Genomic DNA, 14,442 nt, shown 5'->3' with positions numbered 1-14,442 from the left:
AAAACCGCATTGTTCCTCCTGAATTCGAGGTTCGACTATCGGTCGAATTCTCCTCTCCAGTACCCTGGCATAGACTTTCCCGGGGAGGCTGAGGAGTGTGATCCCCCTATAGTTGGAACACACCCTCCGGTCCCCCTTCTTAAAAAGAGGGATCACCACCCCGGTCTGCCAGTCCAGAGGCACTGTCCCCGACCGCCATGCGACGTTGCAGAGGCGTGTCAACCAAGACAGCCCAACAACATCCAGAGACTTGAGGTACTCAGGGCGGATCTCATCCACCCCCGGTGCCTTCCCACTGAGAAGCTTCTTGATTACCTCAGTGACTTCAGCTTGGGTGATGGACGAGTCCACCTCTGAGCCCTCAGCCTCTGCTTCCGCATCAGCAGACATGGCGCCGGGATTGAGGAGATCCTCGAAGTATTCCTTCCACCATCCGACAATGTCCCCAGTTGAGGTCAACAGCTGCCCACCTCCACTGTAAACAGTTTTGGCAGGGCACTGCTTCCCCCTCCTGAGGCGCCGGACGGTTTGCCAGAATCTCTTCGAGGCCGACCGATAGTCCTTCTCCATGGCCTCACCGAACTCTTCCCAGACCCGAGTTTTTGCCTCCGCAACCGCCTGAGCTGCAGCCCGCTTGGCCTGCCAGTACCCGTCAGCTGTCTCAGGAGTCCCATGAGCCAATCAGGCATTTCCTTTTCCATTTTAGCATAATATATGAACCAGTACTCAGAATGTGGTGATATCAAGGACTGGCTGTTAGGACTGTCTGGGCAAAAGTCCAGGTCCAGACTGGGTCTGTTCACCTTTTGCTGTAAAGGCTTTATTCTATTAAAAAGCCTCGTCCGGTTCTTTCAAACCAGGAACTCAGAGGGACGACTCAGACCACTTGAGTATATAAAAAATATAACCGTGCTGGTTTATTCAAAGGGTCACAGGCAACAATTAACATTACACGTCCAGGCATCTTCCACCCCCAAAGCTGCTCGCAGGCAGCCCGGAAGCAGAAACCCCGAACCTAATAGCCTATACAATTTAATCAATTCGTTGGGCTAGCCCCCTCCTACACAGAAACGTCAACCGAGACGTCTCTCTCTCACCAGCCTTGCAGCTGGCTCTGGCAGTAGTCACAACATGAAGCAAATCAACGTGTGAATGTGTATGTCTGTTGGTTAAGTGGTGTGTAGCTAAAAACACTGTAACACAACAATTCACATTAAGAAAAATATTATGGTTACTTTTACCGTCATAATAACATTTATCCCTGACTGCAGCCTTTCTCTGCTTTAACTAACCTTGCATTTAACAGCCTGAGGAAGACATTCTGGCTACACTAACATCTTCTAATACAACAGATCTCTAATCAATATCTATCTAACTAAGAAAGTACCTAACAGCTGCCACCAGCACTTTGTCCCTAACAAGTTACAGCCGAATAAATATATTTAAATTTTAAAGTAACACTTTATGATCCATTAAGCAAAGTGAAGTGATGCGACATTCAGTTGTACACAAACAGCTGTCTCTGTGTTTGTCTTTGCAAAGCCTGCACAGACTTTCAAGTAGATGTAAAGGTGTTTGTGCAGTCTCCACTCAGTTCTTCATATTTAAACAGCTGCATCCACCGCTGTGATCTGTGATCAGGGTATTTTGGGCAAAACACAATTGTGCAGTGTTTTATCGCGCTAATCGACGGGTGAAGATCAAGGAGCAGCAGAGCAATTGTTGCTTAGGATTACAGCTGTATGTAGATATGCTAAGCAGATCCCCTATCCAATTTGCATTATGTCCAAAATATTAATACAAGATGTTTAGTCATAGTTAAATCATCCCTCGTGTTGCCACACGAGCGTTATATTAAACACAACAAGTAAAACTATGTTACATAAGTGAACAACACATGCAAGATAATGGGGACAGTGCAGAGCACACAGCCTAAGGGTAAATTTGTTGAGGACTGTTCAGGTACAACTTTAACTGTCAGCCAGGTTTGTACTGGCCCTTTACATTAGCACAGTATGTTTTATAAATACATAGATTATTTTAAATCATAAACATTTTAGTGATTTTATTAACACTATAAGGACCAGTTGTGGCCTTTACAAAAAGCTCTATTCTTGCACAAATAATTGATTTTATTTAATAATGACCTGCATAGACGCACTGCAAAATCATTGTTTAAATGAAGCATTCTTGTTTTCTTAATATGAAAAATAGATTTCTGCATTTTTTTATACATCTGATTAATCAAGCAATCATAGAAGTAATCAATAGTTGGCAGTTGGCTACAATTTGTATAATTCTAGCACACGTGACTTCAGAGGTATGGCTTATTATAAGCTTCTTGCATATTGTGCTGTAGGCCACCGTGCCTTATTTTGTGCTGGTCTAATATGATGTATGTCATGGATATTCCCAGATTAGTCAGTTTTCATTTTTGTGAAATTGAGGCATATTTAGCAGAAGACAGAGCAACCAAAATAAAACACTGGGTTTAGTTCTGGGGTTGGTGAATTTTAGTGTTGTACCTGGGCAGACGTGTAAAAAGGAAGTGTCACAGAAAGTCAAAATACACACCAAGTTTTGTTCACACAGTCCCCGGAACTGCTGGAACTTCTGGGACATGAGGAGCTGGGCGCTTCCTACTGCACTGCGAACCTTCCCCAGCACTGAGGAGAGAATACACACGAACAAACAACAACAACAACAACAAAAAAAAAACCACACACACATAAATGAGACATTTATTTTTAGATTATCTCAAAAACATCCTAATATGCCACCTATTGTTCTCTGGCTTATACTGCACATGATTGACATCACAAAGCTTCCTGCAGGGGTCTACACATATAGGTGTGCCTTGCAGTGCCTTGTCCAACCAACCCCACAGGATTGCTGTGTATTGGACAGTGTTTGCGTCTTTAAAGGCATCTAAGCACAAACAGATACTCCAGGCTTCTGTCATCACTGCTCACTTTGCTACTCTGTTGCTGTGACAAAAGTAGGACAAACATCTGACCTCACAAAATTGGGACTCCTATCTGATCACTGGATTGCAAAGTTATGGCAATGTGATTATACCGTGGCGAGACCCAGCTCTGGACTACAGATTTACATCAGCTTTAATGCTAAAGCCTTTACAGTGAAAGGTCTCTCACACACACAAACACACACTTATTTTTGAATAAACATATGTACTCACAAAGACATGCAGGGCCTTGTTCATACATTGATCCATCACATCGGATTAAAATATTCCAAAGTCTTCCCACTGTTTGTGTGAACAGCGTGTATTGGTGTGTGCTCACTGCTCTATGCCTTGTCCGGCTGATGTTGAAGCACTAATTTAATCTGGAGGTTTAATCAGTTCCAGACTAGATTTGTGTAATTCTGGGGATTACAGGCCTGTTTGTGTGTGGTAACCCCAGCTATTATTGCCTCATCTCCTCCATGCTGAGTATGTCTGACAGAGCGATTGTGGGGCCTGAGGCAGAACCCTGTGGTAGAGCCCTGAACAGCATCAGAGCTCTGGAGGGAGACTCAAGATGCATGGTTCAATCATAGGGTCGGCAATGTTTGACTTAAGCAATGCTTTGACTGCACATTTGCCTTTGTTTTCGCCATTTCTAAGCCAAACCGTGTAACTTCACTTCATTTCAGTGACAGATGTTCATTCCACTAACTTGAGAGTAGAGCTGCTGCTCCCAAAGTGGAATGATTTAACCACTGCCCATCAGACAAGCCTCTTCTTTGCCTGTTTTTAAGTCCCTTTTGAAAACTCATTTATTCTCGTTGGCTTCTTGATATTTTATATTGGTGTTGATTTTATCTGTACTTGCAAGTTATGTTTATTTTTAATGTATATTGTTATTTACACTGTACAGCACTTTGGTCCACTTTGGTTGTTTTTAGTTCTTTATAAATAAAAGTTGGAATGGAATGTTTAAAATGTAAATGGAACTTTGAACCATTTGTTTCCAGTTTGCAACTTCTGCTCCCACTGCGACGTACAGGCTCCTCCAGCTGGTGTGGAAACAATTTAAAAACTAGAATTACCACACTGCGGTTCTGTGCCTCTGCCAACCAGGCAAGATTGTAATAAATAAACACGCAGTATTTATGTAGAACTTCTATATTTTCATTGTGAAATTGTATAATTTGCTTCAAAATGTCTTTTTTGGTGGAGGTTTTATTGCTTGGCCAGTAAAGTTGATTCTGATAGAAAACAGAGACATGACAGTAAACAATGCGTCAAATGTTGCTGCAAAGACACTACTGTACATATTCTAAAACATGGAGGCTTCACACACACACACACACACCTTCAACCTGGTAGTACTGACAGCCATAAAGTCACCACAGTTTCAAGGTGGGCACCAAGATTAGTGTCTGACCAAATGTCAGTCTCCCCTTTTGTTCCTTAGGCATTGAATAAACAGACAAAAGAAAAGTGCTTTTGCTGAACATTGATGCCACAGTGATACTGACTTTTGACCTTTCATCACTTCATAATTTTAACCTATTAGATATTTGTGTGAAATCTGGTTATAAACGGAGTAGGAATTCTTGCGTTATGAAAGGTCACAGTGCCCTTGACCTTTGACTACCAAAATCTAGTCAGTTCCTACAAGAGTCCAAGTGATGTTTATGACAAATTTGAATAAATCCTCTCAAGGTGTTCCTGAAATATCGCATTCATATGAATGGATCTGATTGATGGATGAAAGGACAACCCAAAAGAAATACTCAAAAATACTCACTCTGTAGTGTACCCTCGTCTTACCCTCCTCTGAGAGCTGGTTGTCTTTGGTCTCCTGCTCCATCTGCTGGCACCAGCCTTCCATACGCCCCGTCTCTGCCTGGAGCAGCTTCAGGAACCAGTGGCCGTCCCTTCGACACAGCGTTCCCCCTCCTTCACTCTGGGGTACACTGCTGTTACTGCCATTCCCACTGTCCAGCCAGGGATCCGGAGGTGGCAGAGACGAGGGGTCCAGCGCCGGGTCCAAGCTTTCTGAGAAGGAGGACGAGCTGCTTCGTGTGGTGGAGCGGTTGAGGATCTGCCTGGGAGGTGGAGGTGAAGAGGTGCCACTGATAGTGTCTCTATTGTCTAAAGAGTCCTGTCCAGGAATGGAGCTCATGGACTGGCTAGCACTATTGACCATTGCTTTCTTTTCAGTGGGTTTGGCATTAATGATATGGGAGATGACTGGGATGTCCTGTGTGTCTGAGTCCGTTTCTTGTTTTGAGGCCATGCTACTGGAATGACTGAGCCTGAAATAAACAGGGTGAGAAACAGCCTTTTCAATAGACTAAACATTTCTGCCAAATATTTTATGAAAACAATAAATGATTCAAAATACCATCTCCGTTACTGGAACAATAAGTGCTGCTTGGTTTAAACACTGGGCCGTTTCTGCTGGTCAATACAGGTATAAATAAACAGTACTGATCAGAGTGTGTCATTCAGCACAAGTGTACAGGTTCAATAAAACAATGCTCTGTATAAAAAAGGTACAAATACTGGTAAAATATTTGCCAGGGCTCAGCAGCTGCTGCTATATAGAGAACTCCAAATGTGGTGAGCAAAAAGTAAGAAAATACAGGAGGAAGACACGAGACTTCCCAGAACTTCCTGCCATTCAAAGCACCACAAGCACAGAATGTAAACCACACTGCAGCAAGGAAGACATGGGTCTCACAGACACACTGAGCAGAGACAAGTTAAGAAGATTTATGTCACCAACACAACACACAAAGATTGTTTTGCAGACAAGAAAACTTGACACCAACATCTACATAACTCCTATAAAGGGAAAGAACAGTCAGAGAAGTGTGTGGGGGGCTATAAAATAAATTCCTCACGTTGTTACAAGGACAGGAAGAGGACTTACTGCCACCCGTCCTCCACCTGTACTCCAATTGACTGAAATTTGGCCAATGGTGGGGTTTCCTCTCGCTGAACTTCCTGAATGCAGTCAACCTTAGAACAAATAAATGACATGAGTAACATATAATCAGTGAAAGCAATGAACTCAAATAGGTTTTGGCTTCAGTGATTTTATAATTAATGATGTCTCTTTAGCATTAGTACAGTTATTGAGGTTCTTAATTTCCAAATGATAAGATAAATGCTTGAGTTTTATTTTTAATAAGCTGTCACAGTTAACAGGCGCCCTGACCGAGTTCTCTGAGAGGGGAAACAAACCTACATTTCCTGCCTTCTAGCCTACAGTATAAAGTCGGCTCTAATGACAGAGGAATGCCCACACTAGTGAGACCGTTAGCTTACACGCACACTTTTTGGCTTGAGGTGACACGCCAAGCGATTCATTTCCTGCACTCAAGTTGGACAGATGAAACAAGCTACGCTTGAGAAAACATTATAACTTTGACACTACAATGACTGTGTTAATATGTTTTCTTGTTTAGTTACAACAGTGACTCCCTGTGTCAGCCCTGGATAGTGTGTGACCTACCTGTATACCAATGGAGGACAGTTTCCGCCTGGGTACCGGGGCCACAAATGGCTCCTCAGCTGCTAGAGTTCCTTTATTTAATCCTGATTTCCCAGATTCATGCTGGACTACTGAGTCACTTGTCTCAGTGAAAGCATTGGCAGTGGTAGGGACAAGTGGCTCTCTCGGAGTGGCAATGGGAGTGGGAAAGATGTGCGGAGGGCGGGGAATACCCCGAGCCAGGCTGTTGGCACGGGTGCTGTCAAGACTGTCGGAGGAGTTGCTGTGAGCGTGGCTGGACTGGCTGTTGACCTCTGACCTCCGGTCCTGTTGGTCCAGGTAGTTGTCCTGGGCAGACTCTGTACTGCTCTGTACTGTCACAGAGATGTAGGGCTTGGAAGATGTACGGGGTGGCACTGGTGGAGGAGCAGCTTTTCTACAGGTAGAGACTGAAAGAGAAAGACAGGAGGAGGAGACAAGAGGAACAAGAAAGGTGACAAATCAAAATCACACATATTCCACTTCAAAGCCTCAATCATGAGACCGGTGATGAAATCATTAAAGCAGTTTGCTGACCATCTGATTCTTTATACCAATTATGGTAGACACATTGAAGGAGAGCACTTTTCTGCATCACTCGACTCAGACACCAAATACTGCTACTAATAATTATATGTATAAAATGCGTCTTCAGTGGGGGTTCCCTGATAGACTAGTGGTTAGGGCACAGCACTCTCACTGCTGTGGCCCAGGTTTGAGTCAAGGTTGCGCCAGGAAGGGCATTGGGTGTAAAACACGTGCCAAATGTCACAATGACGATTCGCTGTGGCGACCCCTAACGGGAAAAAGCCAAAAGTGACATTTTTTCATAATGCTTCTTCAGTGAAAATGAAAGCAAGGTGTATGCCTTAGGATGGCATTACCAATTCAAAATCTACTTTAATGGGTTCTAAACACTCTATTGACCATTTTATTGATTCTGGTAAGTTGGCCCATACCTTTCTGTAAAGTTCAGCCATTATGTATTATGTTATGGACTCCTGATCCATGACAGTGTTATTGGCTGTTTTAACTATAACTGAAGGCAAGAACATGTTTATTTATTGTTGCTGCATTATATAGGCCTAGTCTCTGGTGTGCTTTAAATATATTGCTGTAATATTCTGAATATAATATGTTTGACAGCTCATGACATGCTCATCTCCAGCCATTTAATGTTTAATCTTGGGTACCTCTAGATTAGCTTTGCACCCTTCATAACTCAGAATGATAAAACCTGAAAGCCTTTTCTTAAAAACAAGAGGATAGTTCTGAACGTGCACAACTCCTGCTGCTGGTGTTGTGTCGAAAGTTACCTCATAATTTACAAATTAAGCACAGCTTCAAATGCATGAGGATGCATACCGGTGGCTGAACATAAGCTTTTCCAGGGAAGGTGTGATACCTCGAAAACTGTAATACACCCTCAGCTTCACTTTTTAAACTTGGAAACCACCAACCCAGTCTATCTGTCCCTGGCATCCACATGGTAGTAAATGAATGCATCAACCACAGCATCTCAGCAAAATCTACAGCTGTCATACTTTCAGGACAGCTTGGCATCTTATAAAAGTGAAATGCAGTCTAAAAATGCACAGTAAGAAAGCTAGTTTAGCATCCATCAGAGCTACACAATGCCACTTGCCATGGATTAGCCTCCAACGTCTGACTTTCTTGTCTTAGAAAAACCTGCTGAGACAGTTTTTCATGGGCCATTTTCCCTTTCATGACAGCAATATACAGTATGTTGGTGATACACTGGCACCACTCCCGGATCCCGCTCTGTAAGATAACCATCACTGTGCCTGGTTGTGAGAGGGGACAGTTTGGACACCTGCCCTGCAGCTCTCCAAGTGCCACATCATGCTTTTGTCATTCTGAACACAATTCACCCTTAATACCACTGAACCTGCTTTACCCAAAAACAAGCCAAGCCCTGAAATAAAAAAAAGACATCTCCCTCTGAGATTAGAAAGGAGATAAACAATGAATGAGCTAGGCCAATTTTAGCTTATTATAAATATATCAATACTGTTGGCCACTGAATAAAAAACTATAGCAGAGAAATGGAAAAGATCATCTGTTTTGATTTGGACAGTGTAGTCATGTACTGACAAATGTATTTTTTGCCAATGTAATAAGATTTCTAGGCATCTGTACACATGGTAATGTTTGTCAGTCCACTGCTTTGGTCCAGACTAACACAACGTATCTCTGAAGCTCTTTAACTATTGGATGGATGCCATGAAACTTACAGATTATTCCATTCAGGATATAAATGTAACAACTTTGGTGATCACCTGACTACTGCCAACCACCATTAGGTTTAAATATTATTCTGTCCAGTACTTTGATGTATGACTAAATACTGACTAAAAACCTCAGCTGTGGTTTGTGTTAGGGGATCCTAGCAACTGTTACTGTGCTAACAAACTAACCTAAAATGACAAACATGGAGAACATGATACCTGAAAAAAAGTTAGCATTGTTGCTGCTTTTCAAAAAAAGGTTTTATGGTCTTTGTATCTGCACTACAAATTGTAGAGTGTGCTTGTCCTGTCTTTTTAGCATTATCAATGCAAGCAGGTTAGCATGCTAAAGTTAACCTTTAACTTCAAGTACCATGATACAGTCTCACAGAGCTACTAGAATGGCAGTGTAAACTTGGTCCTGCTCAGCTGTAAAATGTCCTGCAAGTACATATCTTGATCACCAATCACCAAATGTAAGAGATCTAATAGAAAAATGTTTGCACGTTGTGTCAGCATTGAAAATGAAAACTGGCTGATGTAACATCATCTGATATTTTCATACATTTCTAATTTCAGTAATGAGATACGAGGATGTTGTGAATCTCCCAGATACAGCTCAACAATGGTGACATCCTCGTAACTGACTGATCAGACAGGTTTTAAACAAGTTTTGAGTTTAACCACATTATCTACAGTTCATATGATACTATGGCTGTGACTACTGGTACTGTGACATCCCAGATCTCATCAGTGAAGCTGGCAAATAATTGGTGATAAAATTAAAAACAAAAACAGATTTTTATACCATATTTTTAGATTTTTATAGGGTAGAAAACAGAATCCAGTTGATTTGTGATAAATGCCTGTTAAAGCTAGAAAATGCACCCATGCACTTTCCACAGACAGATGGTACATGGCACATGCTCTGTCTGATTCTGTCAGATTCCTGCATTTGCTTACTTTACAGAACTTTGCCACACAAACACAAACAGCTGTGCAAGCACAAAACACATCCTTAAATGCATACAATTTACTCACAATAGTACCAATGATGATAGAAACCATTAAAAAAAAAACCCAAACACTCATCAGTACCATAAAAACAGGCTGCAAAAATGGACATAAAGCTAAATACGGTTGCTCCTTAATGAAGCCGACACCGTCCGGGAGCTGCTCCATAGAAATCACTGGTCGCTCTTCAGAAGGGACTCTAACAAGAGAAACAATCAGACACTTTGTGCCAAAATGCTTGAGCTAAAATCTGGAGTGGGTACTGAGCCCTGCTGTTTTCATGCCATCTGGACAGTGGTGGTGTTGTCCCTTCCAGGGACTGATTCAAATGTGTTTTTCCAAGACTGGCAAACAAGCTACAGCTGAAAACAGTTTCCAACCCAGCGACGTCACCACTATAGAATCTGATGTTTTGCCAAAACACATTTTAAAAACTTCTCAATTCTCCAGTGATGCATCAGCAGCGTAACACACACTAACAGATTAGATCATGCCACATGCTCACAAAAGCAAAGAAAACCCATTAAGGTAGAAAATTTACTGTGGCAGAAGCCACACGCTCCTGCCTGTTAATAGCATTTTACTGTTTGTCTTTAGAAGGATCCAGTGTGAGCAAAAAAATAAAAATAAAAAAATGGAAAGTAAGCATAACAGCCAGTGCATGTCAGTGTGCTCAAACAGCCTCAATAATTTTGGGGACCAGTAAAACAGTGAAGATGATACTTTTGGTCTAAGCCAAGTGATTTAGGTGGTGCTGTGCTGTGGTCAGCTGGACAGAGGGACAAATGATGAAAGACAAAAGGTTGATTGTGATGCTTCCTTCATTGTTTAATCCAATAACAGCCACAGACAACCTTGTCTGAAACTATCACCACTCCCTTCTCAACAAAACTAGTATCTCAATTATATTATATGCTTTCGCTAACAGCATAGCTAAAAAGGTACCCAACATTTTTAATAAACATGACCTCAAAATGGGGTTTAATCCATGCTGCAATTCACAGGCCAAAAAGAAGCAGCTTTTATGAAGAGGTGAATGCATTTAACCGTAGGGAGCTACAGGCCATCCAGACAACTAGGGATATCTTGTCCTCATACAGTGTAACAGCAGCCCACTTATTCTGACTCCCATAGAGAGGTATCACAGTCAGAGCGCACACATAGCAGGAACATGGTTCTCTGCTGCCAGCAACAGAGCACTTTGTATTGAACACACAGTAAGAAATACTCAATGATTTACACAGTCGACTGCACACAATTTTAATTTTATGAATCTGTATTATTTCTTTAAAAATGTGTGTTTCTCATTTTTACCTAATTGCCTTATTTTGACTAATCATCAATTATCTGTAAAACACTGAACTGCATGAACCTGTATGAAAGGTGCTATATAAATTAAACTTGATATGATCACTGGAAGTATAATAGCCCATAAATCATTTAAAAAAAATAGTGTCAGCTGTGGAAAATATCAGTAAGCAGAGAGAACAGCCAGAAACTGGAGATATCAAACTGACAGTAAAACAAAAATGATTGATTCTCTTAATCAGAATCAGCTTTATTGGACACAGGAGGAATCTGACTCTGGTACAGTGGCTCTCAGTGTGTATGTCCTTCTGCAAAGTAACGAATAGACAAGTATACAACATAAGACTGAAATAACAAGGAGGAAAGAAAAAAAGAAAAATGAATGTACGTCAGGGAAATAAAGTAATTATAACAAATAGAGAACTATATATATACCCACAGTTTAGAAGCACTTAACGTATAGGTTTTGTGTAGGTTAAACTCTTCCGGAGATAATGTCCACCAACACCTGCTTAAGTTGATATGGTTAAATTCTAAGTTGATACGGTTAAATTCATAGTCAACAACACACCCACACCGTGATATAAAACCGGGCTTTAAAGTTAAACCGAGAGTAGAGAGACTCTGTAGTTTGGTAGCGCGGTGTTACGTCTGGCCGGCGGTTAAAGAGCGTCCCATCAACAGACGCGTCGCGAACGAACACGGTTCAACTAGTCTACTTACCCTGATGAGAGGGACAGACTAATAAACAACACAGCAGTGTCTTGAGTCAAGGCTCAGCTAAATGCAAAGCAGCTGGAACCGTAGTCGACATATACAACTCTATCTGGAAGAAGAACACCGGGTTTGGACGCCTTTGTTTGGAGCGTCTCTGAGCCCGATGGAGGCGTGACGCCATGCTCTGATGCCTTCAAGAGCGCCTCGGACAATCTAACTTCCACGGTTGATGAATGTACTGTAAATGTGATTTTGGTGCCCATTGCAGCTTTCCCCGATTTTCTCAAACACACACACAAACATTTTAAAACACACGCTACATACCCGTTTCTTAAACACTAGAGTATTTATTTTACATTTCCCCCCCACACTAACAGACTAGCCTATTATCATGGACATTCATACCCTTGTCTCACTTTTCAAAAGATATTAACTTTTCCCATAACAGTAAAAATTCCAAAATGTAGGCTAAGCCTTTTTTTATGCAAAACAACACAAAAGTGGTCAAATTAATCACTCATTGCACTTTATGCTCGTTCAGCAAACAAGTACAGTCAACACAATAAACTCAATTTATCACCCTTTGAACTAAATGAGCACTCCTTTTTCCAGGCAAAACATTTATGACAGGATTATATAAACTGAGCTGCTGATGTGCCAATGTGCAATGAGCAATGAACAATGGATCCTAACTAAGCAGAAGGTGGAAGACATTTGAGAGGTGCTAGAGGTCAAGCACTCTAAACAAGGGGTCCACCATTGGCCTGTCCTTTAAGTCCATATAACACAGCACATCTACTGGCATTCCTAGATCAACCTTTCAAGCATCTTCAGCAGCAAGGGGAGCCGGGGCAACCAGAGCAGAACATTATCATTTGAGATAATGTCAGTTTCCAGCATGCTGCTGTGGTTCATGCATGCTTCAGTGACCTTCCCACATTCACAAATCCTGTTTTACTTGCATATTCCTTCAGCCGCATTGAGGAATTTGCATGGTGGTGGAACATGAACCACAGAAACCCTTACATAGCGGAAAACCTTTTGGTGCCAGTGGAAGAGGCCTGTGGGGATGTGGGTGGATAAGACACACCAGACTGCCTGGCAAGGATTAAGCTTATTTTAAAATAAAGTGCAAACAATTCCAGTGTACTAAAAGTTCTGCCGAATGAGTAATGCCACTATCACTGCAACTCAGATGTTTGAGAAACATCAGAAGGACAACTCAAAAGGTTGCATGAATGCTCTGAATAGTCAGATTATTCCTACAGATACGTCGACTGTAACGAGAAGATGATATTATATGGCCTGACCCAGAACACGGAGAGATATGGAGACTAATGCGGATATAATTTTTTAAAATAGCAGCGTGAAGCCCTGTGATGGACTGGCGACCTGTCCAGGGTGTACCCCGCCTCTCACCCGCAGCTGGCTGGGATTGGCTCCAGCCCCCCGTGACCCCATTTGGGTCTAAGCGGTATAGAAAATGGATGGATGGATGGATAGCAGTGTGAAATAAAACATTCAAAGGTATTGTATAGTATTGTTCTGAATGTCTCTAGACAGTGTGTTCCTGTAAGAGTTATCTTTATAGGCATTGCCACAAAGTTCTAAATAATGTTGTTTCAGATGCAGATATTGTACTTTGTAACCCCACAACAGTTATTTGATAACTTAAGAACTTTTGATGGAGTATTACTGACTAAGACTTTAACAAGACTGTACTTTTAGAAGTATGTAGTATATTTAGTAGTATACTGTTGAATGCAGGATTTAACAGCTTATCAGAACTGTGGTATTGCTGCTTTTTTAAATAAAAAATCTGAGTATTTTTTCCACTACTGCACTAATACACAACTGAAACACTGAATTTCCTAACATATTTAAGGCTGTACTATGCATATTTGAACACACAAAACACCTAAAACACACATCACTACTAGTGCCCTACAGTACAAAATAAAAACATCAAAACAATTTAGAGAAATAAATACTGAAAAACTAGGGGCCTGTTGCTTCCATCAGGTTTCTGAACAAGCAACTTGTCTTAATTTCCACCAAACAAACAAACACAAAACAAACTGAAACAGAAATGCAAAAATCAGCCATTAACAGCTGTCAGAAAATACCAGTTGACTGGAACATACTAATAGCAAATTCAGACTATCCTAGACATCTTCAGCTATAGCAGACTAGAAACTAGGAAAGTCTGTTAGCATGAAGGCAGCATGCTCTGTGATCTATTTAGAAGGCTGTTGTGAGGAGTGCCATAGTGTGGATGCTCTGTGCTAATATAACCTAAGCAGATACACATAAATCCGCTCTATAATTCTGAACTCAGAGAGCTTTCAGGTGTCAACAACCAGTACAAAGCTTCTTTGTCTAAAATGTGTCATCACACACATCCACAGTTCCTCTGCTGTTGCAAATTCAAGATGGCAAGTAGGGTTGCAATAGTATGAGATTTTCACAGTATGACAAGAAAACATCACGGTTTCACGGTATTACAGCATATGTTATTGCACAATTACACTTATTATCAGCTACAATGACCAACAGAAGAATGAAAAAGGGTCTTTTTTTAAATTGCAGGTAACTGTGCCAGTTGATTGAGCTGGACTGCAGCTAGATTGACCCTAAAGAATAAACAAATTATAAAGATGATT

General features: G+C 41.4%; 1 protein-coding gene across 6 annotated transcripts in view; it reads right to left on the bottom strand.

The window, feature by feature from the left end:
* The window catches only part of dlgap4b (discs, large (Drosophila) homolog-associated protein 4b), a 115,018-nt gene that overhangs the window by 3,545 nt on the left and 97,031 nt on the right, over window positions 1–14,442 (bottom strand). For all 6 annotated transcript variants that reach the window (XM_020592734.1, XM_020592735.1, XM_020592731.1 and 3 more), the window contains 4 exons: window positions 6,474–6,901; window positions 5,889–5,977; window positions 4,781–5,268; window positions 2,575–2,666 (listed from right to left, as the gene is read on the bottom strand). In XM_020592734.1, coding sequence (XP_020448390.1) covers window positions 2,575–2,666; window positions 4,781–5,268; window positions 5,889–5,977; window positions 6,474–6,901 — 1,097 coding nt within the window. The remainder of the gene's footprint in view (window positions 1–2,574; window positions 2,667–4,780; window positions 5,269–5,888; window positions 5,978–6,473; window positions 6,902–14,442) is intronic.

This window comes from Monopterus albus, unplaced genomic scaffold (assembly GCF_001952655.1).
Source record: "Monopterus albus unplaced genomic scaffold, M_albus_1.0 scaffold18.1, whole genome shotgun sequence".
NCBI classification, from domain to species: domain Eukaryota; kingdom Metazoa; phylum Chordata; class Actinopteri; order Synbranchiformes; family Synbranchidae; genus Monopterus; species Monopterus albus.
The sequence above is the reverse complement of the archived record's forward strand: the minus strand, read 5'-3'. Positions and strand labels throughout refer to the sequence as shown.